The sequence below is a fragment of the Oncorhynchus masou genome, chromosome 3, assembly GCF_036934945.1.
Source record: "Oncorhynchus masou masou isolate Uvic2021 chromosome 3, UVic_Omas_1.1, whole genome shotgun sequence".
Taxonomy (NCBI): Eukaryota; Metazoa; Chordata; class Actinopteri; order Salmoniformes; family Salmonidae; genus Oncorhynchus; species Oncorhynchus masou.
This window is the reverse complement of record NC_088214.1, coordinates 35,547,679-35,564,641: the sequence shown is the minus strand read 5'-3', so window position 1 is coordinate 35,564,641 and position 16,963 is coordinate 35,547,679. Positions and strand designations below refer to the sequence as shown.

The 16,963-nt window shown below is 41.1% G+C and overlaps 1 protein-coding gene across 1 annotated transcript; it reads right to left on the bottom strand.

Annotated features, from left to right (window-relative positions):
- Positions 1-592: 592 nt before the first annotated feature.
- LOC135515356 (epidermal retinol dehydrogenase 2-like) lies at positions 593-11,515 on the bottom strand. The gene is made up of 7 exons (XM_064939031.1): positions 11,280-11,515; positions 10,575-10,906; positions 9,891-10,022; positions 9,495-9,594; positions 7,531-7,675; positions 7,023-7,148; positions 593-1,731 (listed from the first exon to the last, which is right to left on the bottom strand). Exons 2-7 carry the CDS (start codon positions 10,893-10,895, stop codon positions 1,635-1,637), a joined length of 921 nt encoding a protein of 306 aa, XP_064795103.1. The 5' UTR covers positions 10,896-10,906; positions 11,280-11,515; the 3' UTR covers positions 593-1,634.
- Positions 11,516-16,963: the final 5,448 nt, after the last annotated feature.

The window sequence follows — 16,963 nt, the reverse complement described above, 5'->3', positions numbered from 1 at the left end:
TACGTTATATAGCAAATGTGCCCACTCTGGTCTTGGCAGATACTGTGCGGGTAGGCGATTTATGTGAAATTTTGGATAGAAGCGAGATTGACAAATACAACTAAACAGCAGCCACCCTCGATATTTATTGGAAAGTAGCATCGAGCTCACCACCCTTTGAAGTTCAAAATGTATTTAATCTGTAGCCTAAACTGCATGCTTTCCTTGGTCGTAGTGGGAGGACCACAACATATCGTGGCGCGATTCCCAAATTTACTTCGATAGGATGGTTATTATATCAATATTTGCGCATAAAGGCATTTCCACCGCCAGTTCTCGCATAAATAGTTACCGACACAAAACGGTCCTACCATGTCGAACGAACAAATGGTCTATTTGCCATTATAAAATTATTTACATCAGCCGGGTTGTGAATCTTTTCATGCGTCAAGTAGCATACTTCATCCGCATGAAATTATTTTACGGAAATGTGGTACACAGGATTAGAACGGGTTCTTTCTCCACAAGATGGGGCTATGATCACGCATTCAATAATTAAGCACATTCGGACCATGTTAGTGATTCTAGAAGCATGGGAGCCATTAGGGGAAAATAACCTGATAAGACAAATGTCTAACTTTATTTTTCAAGAGCAAAGCTAAATAAGTACTTTTACTCTTAAAAGTACTTATTCAAATACCAACACTGTTACATGTAAACAATGCTATTGTGGTTATTAAAATGTAAACATGACAGAAAATTTAAATAAAATGAGTTCAGCCATGCAGTCATCTCATCTTCAATGTCAAAGTAAAACATTGTACGTGATTAAGCAATAAATAAATATCTGTCAGTAAATTAACATATAAAAAAGGTAGAATAACAGTTTGGAAAATTAGTGTTTTTGTTTGGTACATACTATAATTTATCATAACATTCCTATTGGCGATAGAGTAAACCATCTTCGATGGCTACTGTAGACAAACTAATCCAGTACACAGATAATGATCCCTTACATGACACTTCTTCCTGAGTTTCTCTACGTGGCTGTTAGATTAGTACATGCACAATATGTTCTACAACACCCATGTGAACAATTACGTAATACCCAACAATGGGTGTATAAATAAATAAAAAAAAATAAAAAGTGCATCGACAATATAAACCCTTCCAATGTTGCTTCAGGCCAAAAAAGGGAAGCATTATAAAGTGTGTGTGTGTTGGGGGGGGGGGGGGGGGGGGCAGTATCCACTGAATGATAGTGAAAAAGGAACCACAATTTGCTATTGAGCCTGTGTCAGTGTAAGGAGCTAACATACACAGCGTGAACTTCATGAAGTGACTATAACTCGTGAAAACATTTCATATTGAGTGTGTCGATCCAAAAAGCACACTCAAGTCTACTTGTGTTGATGCTATGAAAATACATATTGAGGTCATACAGTCGTTACATATTTAGCAGTATTTTATTACCTTATATAGCCTACACATATCCCTCGTCTGCCGATGTAAACTAGTACGTAGGCTTGTCATACACTATAATTAGTTAAATAATGAAATATTTAAGGGGAAAAACAAAACATGATAGGCCGTATTAAATCACCTTTGAGTCTGAGACAAAATGTACTTAGTATGTGTGGTTGCTCTCCTCTTCACTACGCCTCTTTCTTGACGCGTCCTTTGAAGGCATCCATAAAGTTGAACGCTCCCAAGTACATCCCCAGCAGATTCCCAGTCTTAAAGGGTAAAATCCTGTGAAGGTGAGAACAGTCAATTAGGCTAAATATTAGCAACGATCACTACAACACACAACTTAAAGCCTATGAGAACTAGTGTCTGGAATTGAAAGAGTCAGAATGACTTCATTAGAACAAACTACAGCAAGTCATTTAGACAAACTGGTAATCACAGTGGGAATAAATGAAATCTTAATTAAAAACAGAAAACTGATGAAAATCCAATAAATTATTCAGAGCATAATAAATGCTGTTTGAATGTCTTCTGGTCCAGCGACAAAACGTATTTCAAAGGGCATAATAACCCCATAACTGCACTACTAAATATGTTAATAACAAGAGAAGCCATTTCATGTCTTAGTCAGTCTAATTGGTGGTGAGTGATTATGTCTTCTATATTAGTCATGGGTGTATTGTGTTGTATTCAACATGAAGCCAACAACTCACACTCAAAGGCCTCAAGGAACAAATGTAGCCATGCAAATTGTCCCAAATTAAGACAAAATCGCCAGGACCTGGCCAAATTTCTGAAAGTGTTCGCGCTTACCACACCTGTCACAAGGACATTTCCATAACACAAAAAGGCTTGTGTAGATTTAAATGTTGAGGTTGCAGATAATTATATTCAACTGCAGTCCAAATCAGGTGTAGGTCTTTATAAATCTGTGTCGTCTCCAGATAAATAGTCTTGCCGCCCACTCAACCAGGTACTGCTTTATCAGTGACTGAGCCGTAATTGGCATCAATGCATAAGTAGCCTTGGTGTTTACCGGTACTTGCAAGCTTATGGAGAGCCAAAGACAAGGTGTTGTGAATGATATCACATTGTCTGGAATGCTTGGCAACCCAGATCAACTAAGTTGAACTGTGTGCAGTGAAAAACCATCCATGTCCCTTCTCTTTCTGACTATATATAAAAGACAAGCACCTCTATTTCCCACTGTTGCGAACACCAAGGCTATAAATTCCTACCGCCAGCAGAGTTTGTTGTGAATGATGTGATTTGCATCTCTGGCATTTAGCCTCCACTCAGAGGAATCCCTAGGCAAACCATGAGTTCATTTGAAATACAATAGCCAGGAATTTCTCTAATTCGGGACAGCAACCTTCCAGCTAGCCAGAAGCGGCAATCTGTTTTCGTGGTGATCTATAAAATGCGGGGTGGCAGAGTAGCCTAGTGGTTACAGCGTTGGACTAGTAACCGGAAGGTTGCAAGTTCAAACCCCCGAGTTGACAAGGTACAAATCTGTCGTTCTGCCCCTGAATAGGCAGTTAACCCACTGTTCCCAGGCCGTCATTGTAAATAAGAATTTGTTCTTAACTGACTTTCCTGGTTAAATAAAGGTTAAAAAAAAAGCCTAAATGTAATTCAAATTTGATTTGCAACATTGGAGGAAACAATGCATTCAAATAATCTAAGATGACATAAGTGACAGTTTATAGCCTACATTTTTCATTCGTTTTATATACTCTATGCTACGCTTGAGTCATTTAGCAGACACTTATTAAAAATCGGCCACACACTACACATTTAGCAGATGTTATTGTGTAGTGAAATGCTTATGTTCATAGATACTACTGCACTGTTGGAGCTAACAAGTCACAACAATGCACACACATCTAAAAGTAGAAAGGAGGGACTTACAGTTGGTGCATTCATTTTAATATTGCTAGGTGGGACAACCACATCACAGGCATAGAAAGTAATTTTTTCCTTAATAATAAAGCTATGAGTACAGTCAGAGTTAAGGGGGGGACAGGTGCTTTATTAACCTCCCATTTGTTGCTTTGTTAAAGAGATGACACGCCCTAAACAGCTTTAAACAGTGTTGCTCATTGACTCATGCATGCGAGCACCAGATGTTCCAGACGACTGTGATTGTGCTGTCAATAGCCAATATGATCAAGACATTTAAACAGGTCAACATTCACAAGGCCGCAGGGCCAGACTGATTACCAGGATGTGTATTCAGCATGTGGAGACCAACTTGCAAGTGTCTTTACTGAGATTTTCAACCTCTCCCTGACCAAGTCTGTAATACCTACATGTTTCAAGCAGACCACCATAGTCCCTGTGCCCAAGAAAGCAAAGGTAACCTGTCTAAATGACTACTGCCCAGTAGGACTCACATCAGTAGCCATGAGGTGCTTTAAAAAAGGCTGGTTATGGCTCACAACACCTTCATCCCAGAAACCCTAGACCCACTCCAATTCGCATACCCCACCCCAACAGATGACGCAATCTCAACCGCACTCCACACTGCCCTTTCCCAGGTGGACAAAAGGAACAGCTATGTGAGAATACTGTTTATAGACTACAGCTCAGCGTTCAACACCACAGTGCCCAAAGCTCATCACTAAGCCAAGAATCTTGGGACTAAACACCTCTCTGCAGTGTGGTGCCAGGACAACAACCTCACCCTCAACGTGAGCAAGACAGAGCACGCCCCCATTCTCATCGACAGGGCTGTAGTGGAGCAGGTTGAGAGCTTGAAGTTCCTTGGTGACCACATCACCAACAAACTATCATGGTCCAAACACACCAAGACAGTCATGAATAGGGCACATCCACAACTTTACCCCTCAGGAGACTGAAAAGATTTGGCATGGGTTCAAAAAGTTTTACAGCTGCACCATCGAGAGCATCCTGATCGTTTGAGTCAACAACTGGTATGGCAACTGCTCGGCATCCGACCATAAGGCGCTACAGAGGGTAGTGCGTACGGCCCAGTACATCACTGGGCCGTACGTACATCATCTTTGACATTGTCAAAGACTCCAGTCACCCAAGTTAGACTGTTCTCTCTGCTACCGCACAACAAGCAGTACCGGAGTGACAAGTCTAGGTCCAAAAGGCTCCTTAACAGTTTCTCCCCCTAGCCATAAGACTGCTGAACAATTAATCAAATTGCCACCAGGACGAATTGCATTTTTACACTGCTGCTACTCGCAGTTTTATTATCTATGCCTAGTTACTTTAACCCTACCTACACGTACAAATTACCTCGACTGACCTGTACCCCCGCACATTGACTCTGTATCAGTACCCCCTGTATATAGCCTCGCTTTTATTTTGTGTTTATTTTTTACTTTATTTAGTAAATATTTTCTTAACTATTTCTTGAACTGCATTGTTGGTTAAGGACTTGTAAGTAAGCATTTCACGGTATACATGTTGTATTCGGAGCATGTGCCAAATACAATTTGATTTTCAGGTGTGTGACAGTGATTAACTGCTTATTTTCTCCTTATAAGTCCGGGTGGTATCGGACACTTGAGATAAATAACAAGGTATTCATCTTGTTATCCATCAACAGGCCAATCGGTCAGTTGGAGATGATCTCAATCTCCAGATGGGGGAGCAGCAAGGCCTGGTTTGCTGGAGAGCAGGCTGAGCCAGGACACCAAGCTCCAGGACAGACTTGTAGGTGTGCTCACAATTGTATGTAGCCATTGCTTTTTCCGGGAAAGAGCAAGAGACATTCAACTTTGACCCAGTTGTTGCGAGCATTGTATCCTGACATGTTAAAAATTCCTCCGCTCAGAACTTTAACACGAGGCATTTATATTACATTTAAATTCTTATTGGAAATCTGACATCTGTCTTTTCAGACTTTCACAATAAATGAATATAAAATAGGGGGTTGGGGAGGGAAATATGTTACGTGTGTAATTCCTAATACTTTTACATTTGTAGCTTAGGTGTCTGGTTGTAAGGGTGCCAAGGACCTGAAGTCAAGTGTGGCAGATGCTACCTTGCATCCTGTCAAACCGGCTTGACATCGCCACAACTTGGACTGGTGCAGGGGATAAGGCATGTTTCAATTACTTGTTTCTAAAGAATAATTCTTCAGAGTTTTGATATAAAAAAAAGTGTTAAAGTACCTTGGTTTTTACTTGTGTAAGACCTTGTGCAATTCAAATGTAACTAAATGTTCTTTGTGTACAGGAACCATTCTGCAACCTGGGATGCCACGGATAGGGGGGGGGGGGGTCCAGATTCAGGTTACCCGAAAGGGGCCTCCGATCGTGAAGACGGCGCACCGGGGAGAGGGAGCTGCTACAATGAGGGTCAGCATTAAGTCTCAGCCCACCTATCCCAAAGCCAGCCTCTACCCCAAGACTGCTCCAATAGCTGAACCCTAGGGTGACTTCTACACCCTACCACCCCCACCATTTATTTATGTTCTGTACACAGGCACTTTAGTCTACTGGACCAATGCAATGTCACAACTGCACTATGCAGATAGAATTATGAAAGTATATGATGCGAACGCAGTGTAGTTATTCAGCAAGTGGGCAAACAATGTCCTTGCTATATGCCTATCAGCTATTTTAGTTTCATCCCATTTTCTTTGGTCTGCATGTTTCTTTTGTACTTGATTTAATGTAGTCTTATTTTCAGTATATTTACAATGTTTATTTCACTATGTTATGTTTACTTCACTATGTAAATGTTGTCATATCATTGTGAGAAGTCTGTCAAAAAATACATTTAGTGAAATCAAATTGTATTTGTCACCTGTTGATCCAGGGAACCAGTACAGGCCTCATTACTTCTAGGAAATCAAACCTTTTCTTCAAATGGACATGGCATCTAATGCATTTTAAATAATAAAAATAAGTGGCGAAAGGGAGTAGGCATGCCGCAGGCTTGACGCTAAAAAAATAATAATAATAATAAGTATCTTGCCTCCGACTGGCAGCTGTGGCCGGTCAGGAGAAGGGCAAGTGGGCTGCGTAAGGAAAACAGAAGTGAAAGGCATATCACGGGTGCCCTGTGAATGAAGAGATGAGCAAAAAAGCTGTTGAACAGCGCGCGACTACTCTGGAGGGACGCCGGCCTCCCGATTGCTCGTTGCTAACTAAGATAAAAACTGCTGCATTGGACCTTTAAATTCCCTCCCATACATAGTCTATTGTAATCTGACCACCTCACTTTAACTTTGGCTATGCCTGGCCTGTCCTAAGAAAACAGTAGAGCCAAGCTGCAAAGGATGCAATGTAACATCTAGGGAAGATATTAACCATTGAAATACTTTAATCTACTTTAGGTGGGGAGGCAGGCTAGATAACTAGACTGAGGGCAACCTACCTTAGCAATAGTAGAGGAAACAGAGGTTGTCACCAGTGGGTATGACTATACTGTGCAGTTTGAGCATGTACTGTAACCATTTCTGAGTGTTGAAATGAGTGACAATGCGTCGTGTGTGTCTGGGCAGCAGATCACTCCATGCGACAAATAGCAAAAACTAGCATGTTTTTTCCATAAGGAAAAGAAGAGTAAGAACATGAATGGATACTCACTTCTTCATGCCCATGAGAATATACATGCTCTTTGGGAGCAGAAGGTAGACCTGGTCAGTTAAAATGGCCTCAATGATCTTCTCTGCTACGTAGTCTGGATCCAGGACAGGCACCAAGAGAGGCCACCTGTGGAGTCAATAAGGTGGCAGGTAGCCTAGTGGTTAGAGCATTGGACCAGTAACCGAAAGGTTGCTGGATTGAAATACCCGAGCTGACAAGGTACAAATCTGTCGTTCTGCCCCTGAACAAGGCAGTTAACCCACTGTAGGCCATCACTGTAAATATGAAATGTTCTTAACGGACTTGCCTAGTTAAAAAGAAAAATGTATATTAATTTTATTTAAGTTCACTACCTCATAATATAAACCACTATCAGTCCACAATTGAAAAGGGTATATACATATGCAATGTGACCGTTGGCCTTCATAGTGTGTTTATTGACAATAAGGAATAAAATGACAACTTTCAATGATATCCTGTATAACACCTATTAAGGCTGATAACTTACTTAGAATTACAGCCATCGAACATGCCAGTGTTCATGAAGTGTGGACACACAATGGTAGTCTTGACACCATCCTTCCCCGTTGCCAGCAGCTCCAGAGCCACAGACTCAGCAAAGCCAATAGCAGCAAACTTGCTGGCACAGTAATCTACCAGGAGAGAAACATATGTTGGCATACAGTAGAGCAGGATAAACAAAGTCACATGATTTGTAAACAGGTGTGGGCTGACAGTGATATGCTTACTTACAGGCCCTTCCCAACAATCAGATAAAGAAAATAGAGAAATAGAAGTAAAACACTACAACAGAGGATATATAAAACAGGTCTCCACATCAAGATAATGTCAACTAAATTGCACTGTCCTTGAACCATTTTCTGTAACCAAGTCAGTCTATGGAAAAGACCCTTCAGCTACAGCACATGTCAGAGTCAAGGCCCGCGGGCCACATCCGGCCCGCGAGAAGGTTTTTTACGGCCCCTGGGATGATCTTGATTTATTATTAGAACCGGCCCGCAGACCGCAGCAAGCCGGCAGCCCGCAGATCTTTTACACGCACCAATACTACATTTCCCACAATGCAACGGTGACGCACCGAGCAGTAGGCTGCTTCATTTCAATATTTATTGGCACAGCAGTCGTCAGCATCACAGTAAAATTAACTTTCAGATACCCATCAAAAATGGCAAAACGGAAGGTGGACACTGAGAACCGGGGTTTCAAACAAGGTGGGAGTCGGAGTATATGTTCACGGAGGTAGCTGGAAAACCTGTGTGTCTTCTGTGTGGAGAAAGTGTGGCGGTACTGAAAGAGTATAATCTGAGACGACATTATGAAACGAAACACGCGGACAAAAACAAGAATATGGACATGGAACAAAGGCTACAAAAGGCAGAGGAATTAAAACGAGGCCTCAAATCTCGACAGGCTCTGTTCAAAAAAGCCAAATCACAAGGCCAGGCTGCTGTCAAGGCCAGTTTTATTTTGGCAGAAGAGATCGCTAAATCAGCCCGGCCATTTACGGAGGGGGATTTCATCAAAAACTGCATGATTAAAGTTTGTGACGAAGTTTGCCCAGAAAAAAGGCAACTCTTTTTAAATGTGAGTCTGAGCAGAAACACCATTGCCGAGAGAGTAGACCAGTTGTCCATCAATCTAAAAGAGCAGCTTGTGAAAAAGGGAAAAGATTTCATTGCATATTCCTTGACTGTGGATGAGAGCACCGACATTTCTGACATTGCCCAGTTGTCAATTTTCATCATTCATGTTTTTTTCTTTGAAGTAAATTTAGCCCACTTTTGCTAAAATAGAAAATATAGGCTACTGATGGTGCCTTGAATACCGGTTTCTTTCATTTAATGTTCATGTTATGGGGATTTTTATATAAAGGAAATTTGTCTTTTGTGTCTGTTGAAAATTAAAGATTACTGACAGAGCCATAAGAAAATATTGCTTTATTTATCTGATCATATTGGAATATATTTGTTAGGTTTTCAGTAGGTTCAATTAGGTTCACTAGACTATATGCGTCATTTAAAAATTTTTCAATGAACATTCGAACAGTCCGGCCCTCGGCTTGTAGCTAAATTTTTTATTTGGCCCTCCGTCCATTTGACTTTGACACCCCTGAGCTACAGTATATGAACAAGTTAAAAATGACGTCACGCATTCAAGGTCAATTGATAACATCTCTATCGATCAGCTCTACGGTAGGTCTCTTGATTGCATTATGTTCTACCCAGAGTTTAAGACAAAGGCAATGTTCTGCACTATGGTTAAGGGGTGTGTAGGCTTTTGTTATTGCCCCACCCCAACACACCTGATTTATCCAGTCATAAAACAATGATTAGCTTTCAGGTGTCTTGGTGCTGACTGGAACAAAAGCCTACACACCGTTGCTCTCCAGGACCAGTATTGAGGATCATTGGAGTAAGTCATGCACACATGCATGCCTAGTGGATGATTTACCTGCTAGTCCATTGACACCAATCATACCCGCTGTGCTAGCAACACTGACCAGGTGACCATGGTTGTTGGCAGTCATCGCTGGGAGAAAGGCTTTATAAGTCTAGAGAAAAAATAAAAATCAAATCAGGGGGAGAACTTGTACAATGAAATATGATTTTCAGTTTGTTACAGATCTGTGTTAATTTGAGGGGATGTGGGTGCAACCGCTACTACAAAGGACATAGGCCTACAATGAGGTAAAAATGTGAATGCTCTAACAAATGTATAGGCCGATTTAGGATAATACCTTCTCATTTAAATGCCTGCATTGATAAAGACAGCAAGGGAGGGAAAAGCGACAAGTGAGTTGTGTTGATGTCAGTGTAGCAGATGTGAGCCGTAAGCGCATTAGCTCACCCAAAAGTGTGCCATGGTGTTTACTTCAATGGTTTTCTCAATGAGGGAGTCTGGCGCGTCCATGAAATTCCTGCCTGTGACGATGCCAGCGTTGTTTATGAGAATGCTCACATCCCCCACCTCTCTCTTGACCTGAACAAAAAACATGTTTAAAACATTTGTTAACATTTAGCACACCCAGTAATTCACTTTTTGTTGTATTTTATTAACAGATGCATATTGTTGCTTCCTATATCCTGCCAGCCCATTGTTGTGGTGAGGAGGATCTTATGTGACATTGTGTTGTACTAACAAGTTAAACAGGGAAGGATCCTTACACGTGACAGTTTAAAACCAGTTTTAACAGTTGAGAAACATTAACTGAATAGCATTTAAGGACTTTCATGTGGCTTTCCCTTCCCTCAGCAACAATAGAGTTTCTGTTCAGTAAACGTCCAACTCGCTTTAGGAGGGGTTGGTGAACCTCCATTTCAACTGTAGTATAATGAAACAGTTACTCACAAGGCAAAGCCTGCAATTACAGGTTAATGGATGCTTGATAGACCACAAGGCAAGGTGATAATTACTCACCAAGGGCTAGTATCAGTGCAGGCTTTTTTCTCTTTTCTTTTTTTAAACAGCAACACCAATTCAACTAAGTACAGTCTTGATTAAAGACTAGTTGATTAGAATCAGGTGGTTTACCTGGTCAGCCACTCTGTAGACTTTTGCCTTGTCACTGCAGTCACACAGGTAGTAGTGGACCCTAGTTGCCCCTTTCTCCTTCACTAGTCTTGCAGTCTCCTTCATGCCCTCCTGGTTGACATCCCACAGAACCAGAGAGACGCCCAGGCTGGCAAACTTTTCTGCCATGAGCCGGCCAATGCCGCTGCCCGCCCCCGTGATCAGGACGATTTCCCCAGTGACATTTTTCTTCTTAAATGGGATGAACAGTCTGACAAAGGCCTCTATGTTGTAATAAATGGACATTACAATCAACTGAAGGGTTTCCAGGAGGAAATTCATTTTGCTGGCCCCTGGAAAGACAGTTGTCACAATTTAAAGTTTACTTCCGTTTGTATTTGGTGAAATTGTTGCATGCTGGGTAATTCGTCGATATCCTAATAAACGTTTTATAGCCTACCATAAACATTGCAGTTTAGTGTTCTGCTTTCGAAGTTGGCAAATGTATTTATAACTACAATTTATAAGGACATTTTAACCGATAAAGCGTTAAATGTAGCCTAGACTACTCAAATCACGCAACAAACGCAAACAATGTTTAATTCGGTGATGTAAACAAACATCCATGCTACACCGAATGATAGTACAGTACGAATAAAAAGTTTAAAAAGACAACCTAATTTTAGTGTTTCATAACGTATAAAGTTGTAACCGACGCAAACTTACCTCAATAGAATATCAGCTTCAACCTTGAATATTTTGTAACATCTATCGCTTCCTTTCAGCACTAGGGGGGTCTTTAACCGACCTTTGCACTCCGTGTCAAGGCGCACAGTAATCGAAACAACAACAAAAAAGACACGAAGTGAAACAAGAGTTTCTCTACTTATATCTTCATTTAGAGTGATGAGCTCTTCAATTGGGTTTATCTGCATTTTCGGCATGGTTCCTCCTACTTATCCCTTCTGCAAATCACGGAGGCTAGTCCTGTTCCATTGATTTGTGCTGGAGCATGGCTAATTAATGTCACATGACACCCAACCAAAACTCGAGCTCCAGCCCGGAACGCCCTGCTGGATAATCCAGTTTGACCAGCTCAGACGGGTGACCGGTTTTTTAGTACAAACATAGTTCACTGTTTTTTATGTAATGGGGGTGCTTTGGTGTGTTTGGACCCCAGGAAGAGCAGTAGCTAATGGAGATCCCTAATAAATAGAAATACTAGAATGCACAACGTCCTATTTCGAAAATATGGTTGTGCACTTTTCCTCTTTTTATGTCATTCATAGGCAAACCTGTTAGAAAAATATACCGTGAGCAACTACTATCCCGTTTTAGTTACGCATGCAAATTAGGCTAACTAGCCATCTATATCTTGTATTTATCATGGCCAGATTATATTTGCCTGGCGACGCAAACTCCTTGCTCAGGTCAAACGTTACACCCTTGGGTGTACATTCCTTAGTATGGCGCGAACGAAAGATAGAGCAGTAGAAGAATTCAGTTTGTCATTAGGCAAAAATTACGTGCCTAGGGGCCTCGACCCCTTGGGGGCCCCCATTAATTTTGTTAAATCACTCAAGTATAATATGAAGTCACATAAACATGGTAAAATGTGTAGAATTGCAGGAAACAATAAAACGTTCTCTGCTCTCAAGGTTCGGTAAAAAGCTAAGGGATGGGGCTGGAGAAATGCAACTACTCACAAACTCTTAGATAGTGCTATAGATGCTAAGACTGACCATCCATGATATCAACAATAATCGTGTTAACCATATTTTGAGGCTATATAGTATTTGTTTACATTTATTTTGTTTGCAAACAAAGGAGTAAAACAAGCGTATTTTGGGGTTCTAATAGAGTGTGACAGTTGAAGAACTAGGACATAGTTATATTCTTTCAGAATCAATGGGTACATGTCATTCAATTATAAGTCCAAAGATGGATGTAGCAACTGCAGATTTCCCCTTTAAAACTGCAAAATAAAATGTGTATGTCTTTGCGTCCAGTATGAAGGACTTTAGATGTAGTTTCACGACCCAATGCTAACTAGCCAATGACTGGTAGTCTACAGGAACAGTTTGCAAGCCAGCTGTTCCTGTTCATCTGACACTGGGGGAGTAGGTAAATGACTTCATTGCCAAAATCTCGAATTAATATGGAGGAAATTAAAGTCATTGGAGCTAAATTCTTCGGTGGGCAGTGGTAATTTTCAAGATGGAAAAACTGTTTCAGTGTCAACTTGAACAACCAAAACCAGATAGAAAGCGTGCAGAAAATATATTTAACAATATATATTTTTAATACCATCTATGAGAACTAACAATCAAATAAAAGCTAGACAGTCAGGGAGAATCAAACATTTCAAATACCGGGCATTCAGGGCATATTGCCAATTGATTTTGCTATGATGTTTGAGCAGAGGAACACACCCTTAACAATAGCAAAATACATAGAATTGCTGTATATTAGCTTAAAAACAGCTAATTAATCTTTAAAGTCAATGGGTAAAATGTGTATAATTGCAGAACATTTGTTTCACAACAGATAAATGTTCTCTATGCCGCCAATTGATACTGTACCTTTAGATAATGTTACAGTTTTCACTTCCTCTTCAAATGAACGGCGGGGAGGTCAAAATTATGAAACTGTCTACCAAATCTATTAATTTTAAAATGTTGATTACTTCTAATTTACACTATTCACCTGATGATAAGACAAGACGTAATTATTATGTTGTTTGCTAAAATATGATGGTGGTTCCTGGTATTCCTGGTTGGGGTTCCCTGGGGAAGAACAGTTTAAACACCCTGGGTAGACCATCTACCAGCTCCAGCTGGGTAGACCATCTTCCAGCTCCAGCTGGGTAGACCATCTACCATCTTCCAGCTCCAGCTGGGTAGACCCTCTATCATCTACCAGCTCCAGCTGGCTAGTGATATGATGGCATGAATGTTGGGGAGAATGAACACTCTTGTATTTGGCTCCTCCACTCTCCCCCCTTTTCCCAAGGGATGCACACATGCTGCTCAGCATCAGCACTGTTAATTGCATGAAGTGTCATCAAGAGAGCGTTTTTTGTCTTTTTTTATCAACCTTTAACTAGGCAAGTTAGGAACAAATTGTTATTTTACAATGACATCCTTCCTCGGCCAAACCCTCCCCTAACCCGAACGATGCTGGGCCAATGGGGTGCACCACCCTATGGGACTCCCGATCACGGCATGTTGTGATACAGCCTGGGTTCGAACCAAGGTCTGTAGTGACACCTCTATCACTGAGATGCAGTGCCTTAGACTGCTGCACCACTCGGGAGCCCAAAGAGCCTATGAAGGGATGTAGAGTATGGGCATAGCACACCTTAGTGTAGGAATGTGTCTTTACTGTATGTTCCTAATTATAGGCTACTGTGCAGTACTGTTATGATAAAATGTGTCATGAAGTGTTACGGTGTGAAATATCTGTTCTGGAACACACTATTACCACGTATATTTATGCATTTCAACTTTTTTTTTTACATTCTTGGGTTATTGAGATGGGTGGATGTGATGCTGCCATTGCTGTGACAGACAGACAGACAAGGTATTAAACAAGGAATTAAATTCTGTGAGAGAGAAAAAAAATGGTACCAGACTATAGTTTTGTTTCACTGTCTTAGTCTACAAGGCTTCTTCAGGTTCCAAGAACAATCTACCCCCATCTGTATGACCACAGTACCCTCTAGTGAACAAAATATAGTAAGGCAATGTCCCAAATAATATTCCCACTTACTACAGTATGTACAGTCAACTACAATATGGTAATGTACAGTGGCTTGCAAAAGTATTCACCCCCCTTGGAATTGTTCCTATTTTGTTGCCTTACAACCTGGAATTAAAATAGATTTTTTTGGGTGTGTGTATCATTTGATTTACTCAACATGCCTACCACTTTGAAGTTGCAAAATATCTTTTGATTGTGAAACAATAAATAATTTTAAAAAAGAAAACTTGAGTGTGCATAACTATTCACCCCCCTAAAGTCAATCCTTTGTAGAGCCACCTTTTGCAGCAATTACAGTTGCAAGTCTCTTGGGGTATGTCTCTACAAGCTTGGCACTTCTAGCCACCGGGATTTTTGCCCATTCTTCAAGGAAAAACCGATCCAGCTCCTTCAAGTTGGATAGGTTCCGCTGATGTACAGCAATCTTTAAGTCATACCACAGATTCTCAATTGGATTGAGGTCTGGGCTTTGACTAGGCCATTCCAAGACATGTAAATGTTTCCCCTTAAACTACTCAAGTGTTGCTTTAGTAGTATACTTAGGGTCATTGTCCTGTTGGAAGGTGAACCTCCGTCCCAGTTTCAAATCTCTGGAATACTGAAACAGGTTTCCTTCAAATTGGTCCCTGTATTTAGCGCAATCTATCATTCCTTCAATTCTGACCAGTTTCCCAGTCCCCGCTGATGAAAATCATCCACACAGCATGATGCTGCCACCACCATGCTTCACTGTGTGGAATGTGTTCTCGGGATGATGACAGGTGTTGGGTTTGCACCATTCACAGCGTTTTCCTTAATGGCCAAAAAGCTCAGTTTTAGTTTCATCTGACCTGAGTACCTTCTTCCATATGTTTGGGGAGTCTCACATATGCCTTTTGGCGAACACCAAACATTTTTGCTTATTTTTTTCTGGCCACTCTCCCGTAAAGCCCAGCTCTGTGGAGCGTACGGCTTTAAGTGGTCCTATGGACAGATACTCCAATATACACCGTGGAGCTTTGCGCACCTTCAGGGTTATCTTTGGTCTCTTTGTTGCCTCTCTGATTAATGCCCTTCTTCTGTTTTTCATAATCACTAGTTAACTACACATGGTTGATGATATTACTAGTTTAACTATCTTGTCCTGCGCTGCAAATAATCAATGCGGTGCCTGTTAATTTATCATCGAATCACAGTCTACTTCGCCAAACGCGTGAGGATTTAACAAGCGCATTCATGAAAAAAAGCTCCGTCGTTGCACCAATGTAACTAACAATAAACATCAATGCCTTTCTTAAAATCAATACACAAGTATATATTTTTAAACCTGCACATTTAGTTAAAATAATTCATCTTAGCAGGCAATATTAACTAGGGAAATTGTGTCACTTCTCTTGCGTTCTTTGCAAGCAGAGTCAGGGTATAGGCAGCAGTTCGGGCCACCTGGCTTGTTGCGAACTGTGTGAAGACCATTTCTTCCGTAATTCATTTGCCAGAATTTTACATAATTATGACATAACATTGATAGTTGAGCAATGTAACAGCAATGTTTAGACTAATGGATGCCACCCGTTCGATAAAATACAGAACGGTTCCATATTTCACTGAAAGAATAAACGTTTTGTTTTTTCGAAATGATAGTTTCCGGATTTGACCATATGAATGACCTAAGGCTCGTATTTCTGTGTGTTTATTAAATTATAATTAGGTCTATGATTTGATATTTGATAGAGCACTCTGGCTGAGCGGTGGTAGGCAGCAGCAGGCTCGTAAACATTCATTCAAACAGCACTTTCCTTGCGTTTGTGACTTCAAGCCTATCAACTCCCGAGATTAGGCTGGCAATACTATAGTGCCTATAAGAATAGACAAATACATCCAATAGACAAAGGTATATTAAATAAAAATGGTACAGAGAGAAATAGTCCTATAATTCCTATAATAACTACAACCTAAAACTTCTTAACTGGGAATATTGAAGCCTCATGTTAAAAGGTACCACCAGCTTTCATATGTTCTCATGTTCTGAGCAAGGAACTTAAATGTTTGCTTTTTTACATAGCACATATTGCACTTTTACTTTATTCTCCAACACTGTGTTTTTGCATTATTTAAACCAAATTGAACATGTTTCTTTGTTTATTTGAGACTAAATTGATTTTTATTCATCTATTAAGTTAAAATAAAAGTGTTAATTCAGTATTGTTGCAATTGTCATGATACCGGGGACCCCGGCTCCCCGGTATCATCTCGGGCAGAGGGTATGGCTGTCCACTCGAGATCTGCCCCTCCGGGTGGAGTCCCGCAAACTTTCCCCCCCGTTTTACCGGCCCTTTCCCCATCTCCAAGATTATTAGCCCCTCTTCTGTTCATCTTCTGTTGCCCCGTACCCTCCGTATACATTCCCCCTTTCATGTGTCTACGATTAAAACCTATGTCTCACAACCCTTTGTCGCCTGTTTCTAGACCCACCCCTCTTACCCGTCTCATCGACGGCCAACCGGCGCACACGGTGAGGCGCCTCCTGAAGGTTTAACTGCGGGGCAGGGGATTCCAGTACCTGGTTGAATGGGAGGGTTATGGCCCGGAGGAGAGGGGCTGGCTCCCCGCTAGGGACATCCTGGACCCAGGCCTCATCGCTGAGTTCAACGCAGGCACCCCGGTATGCA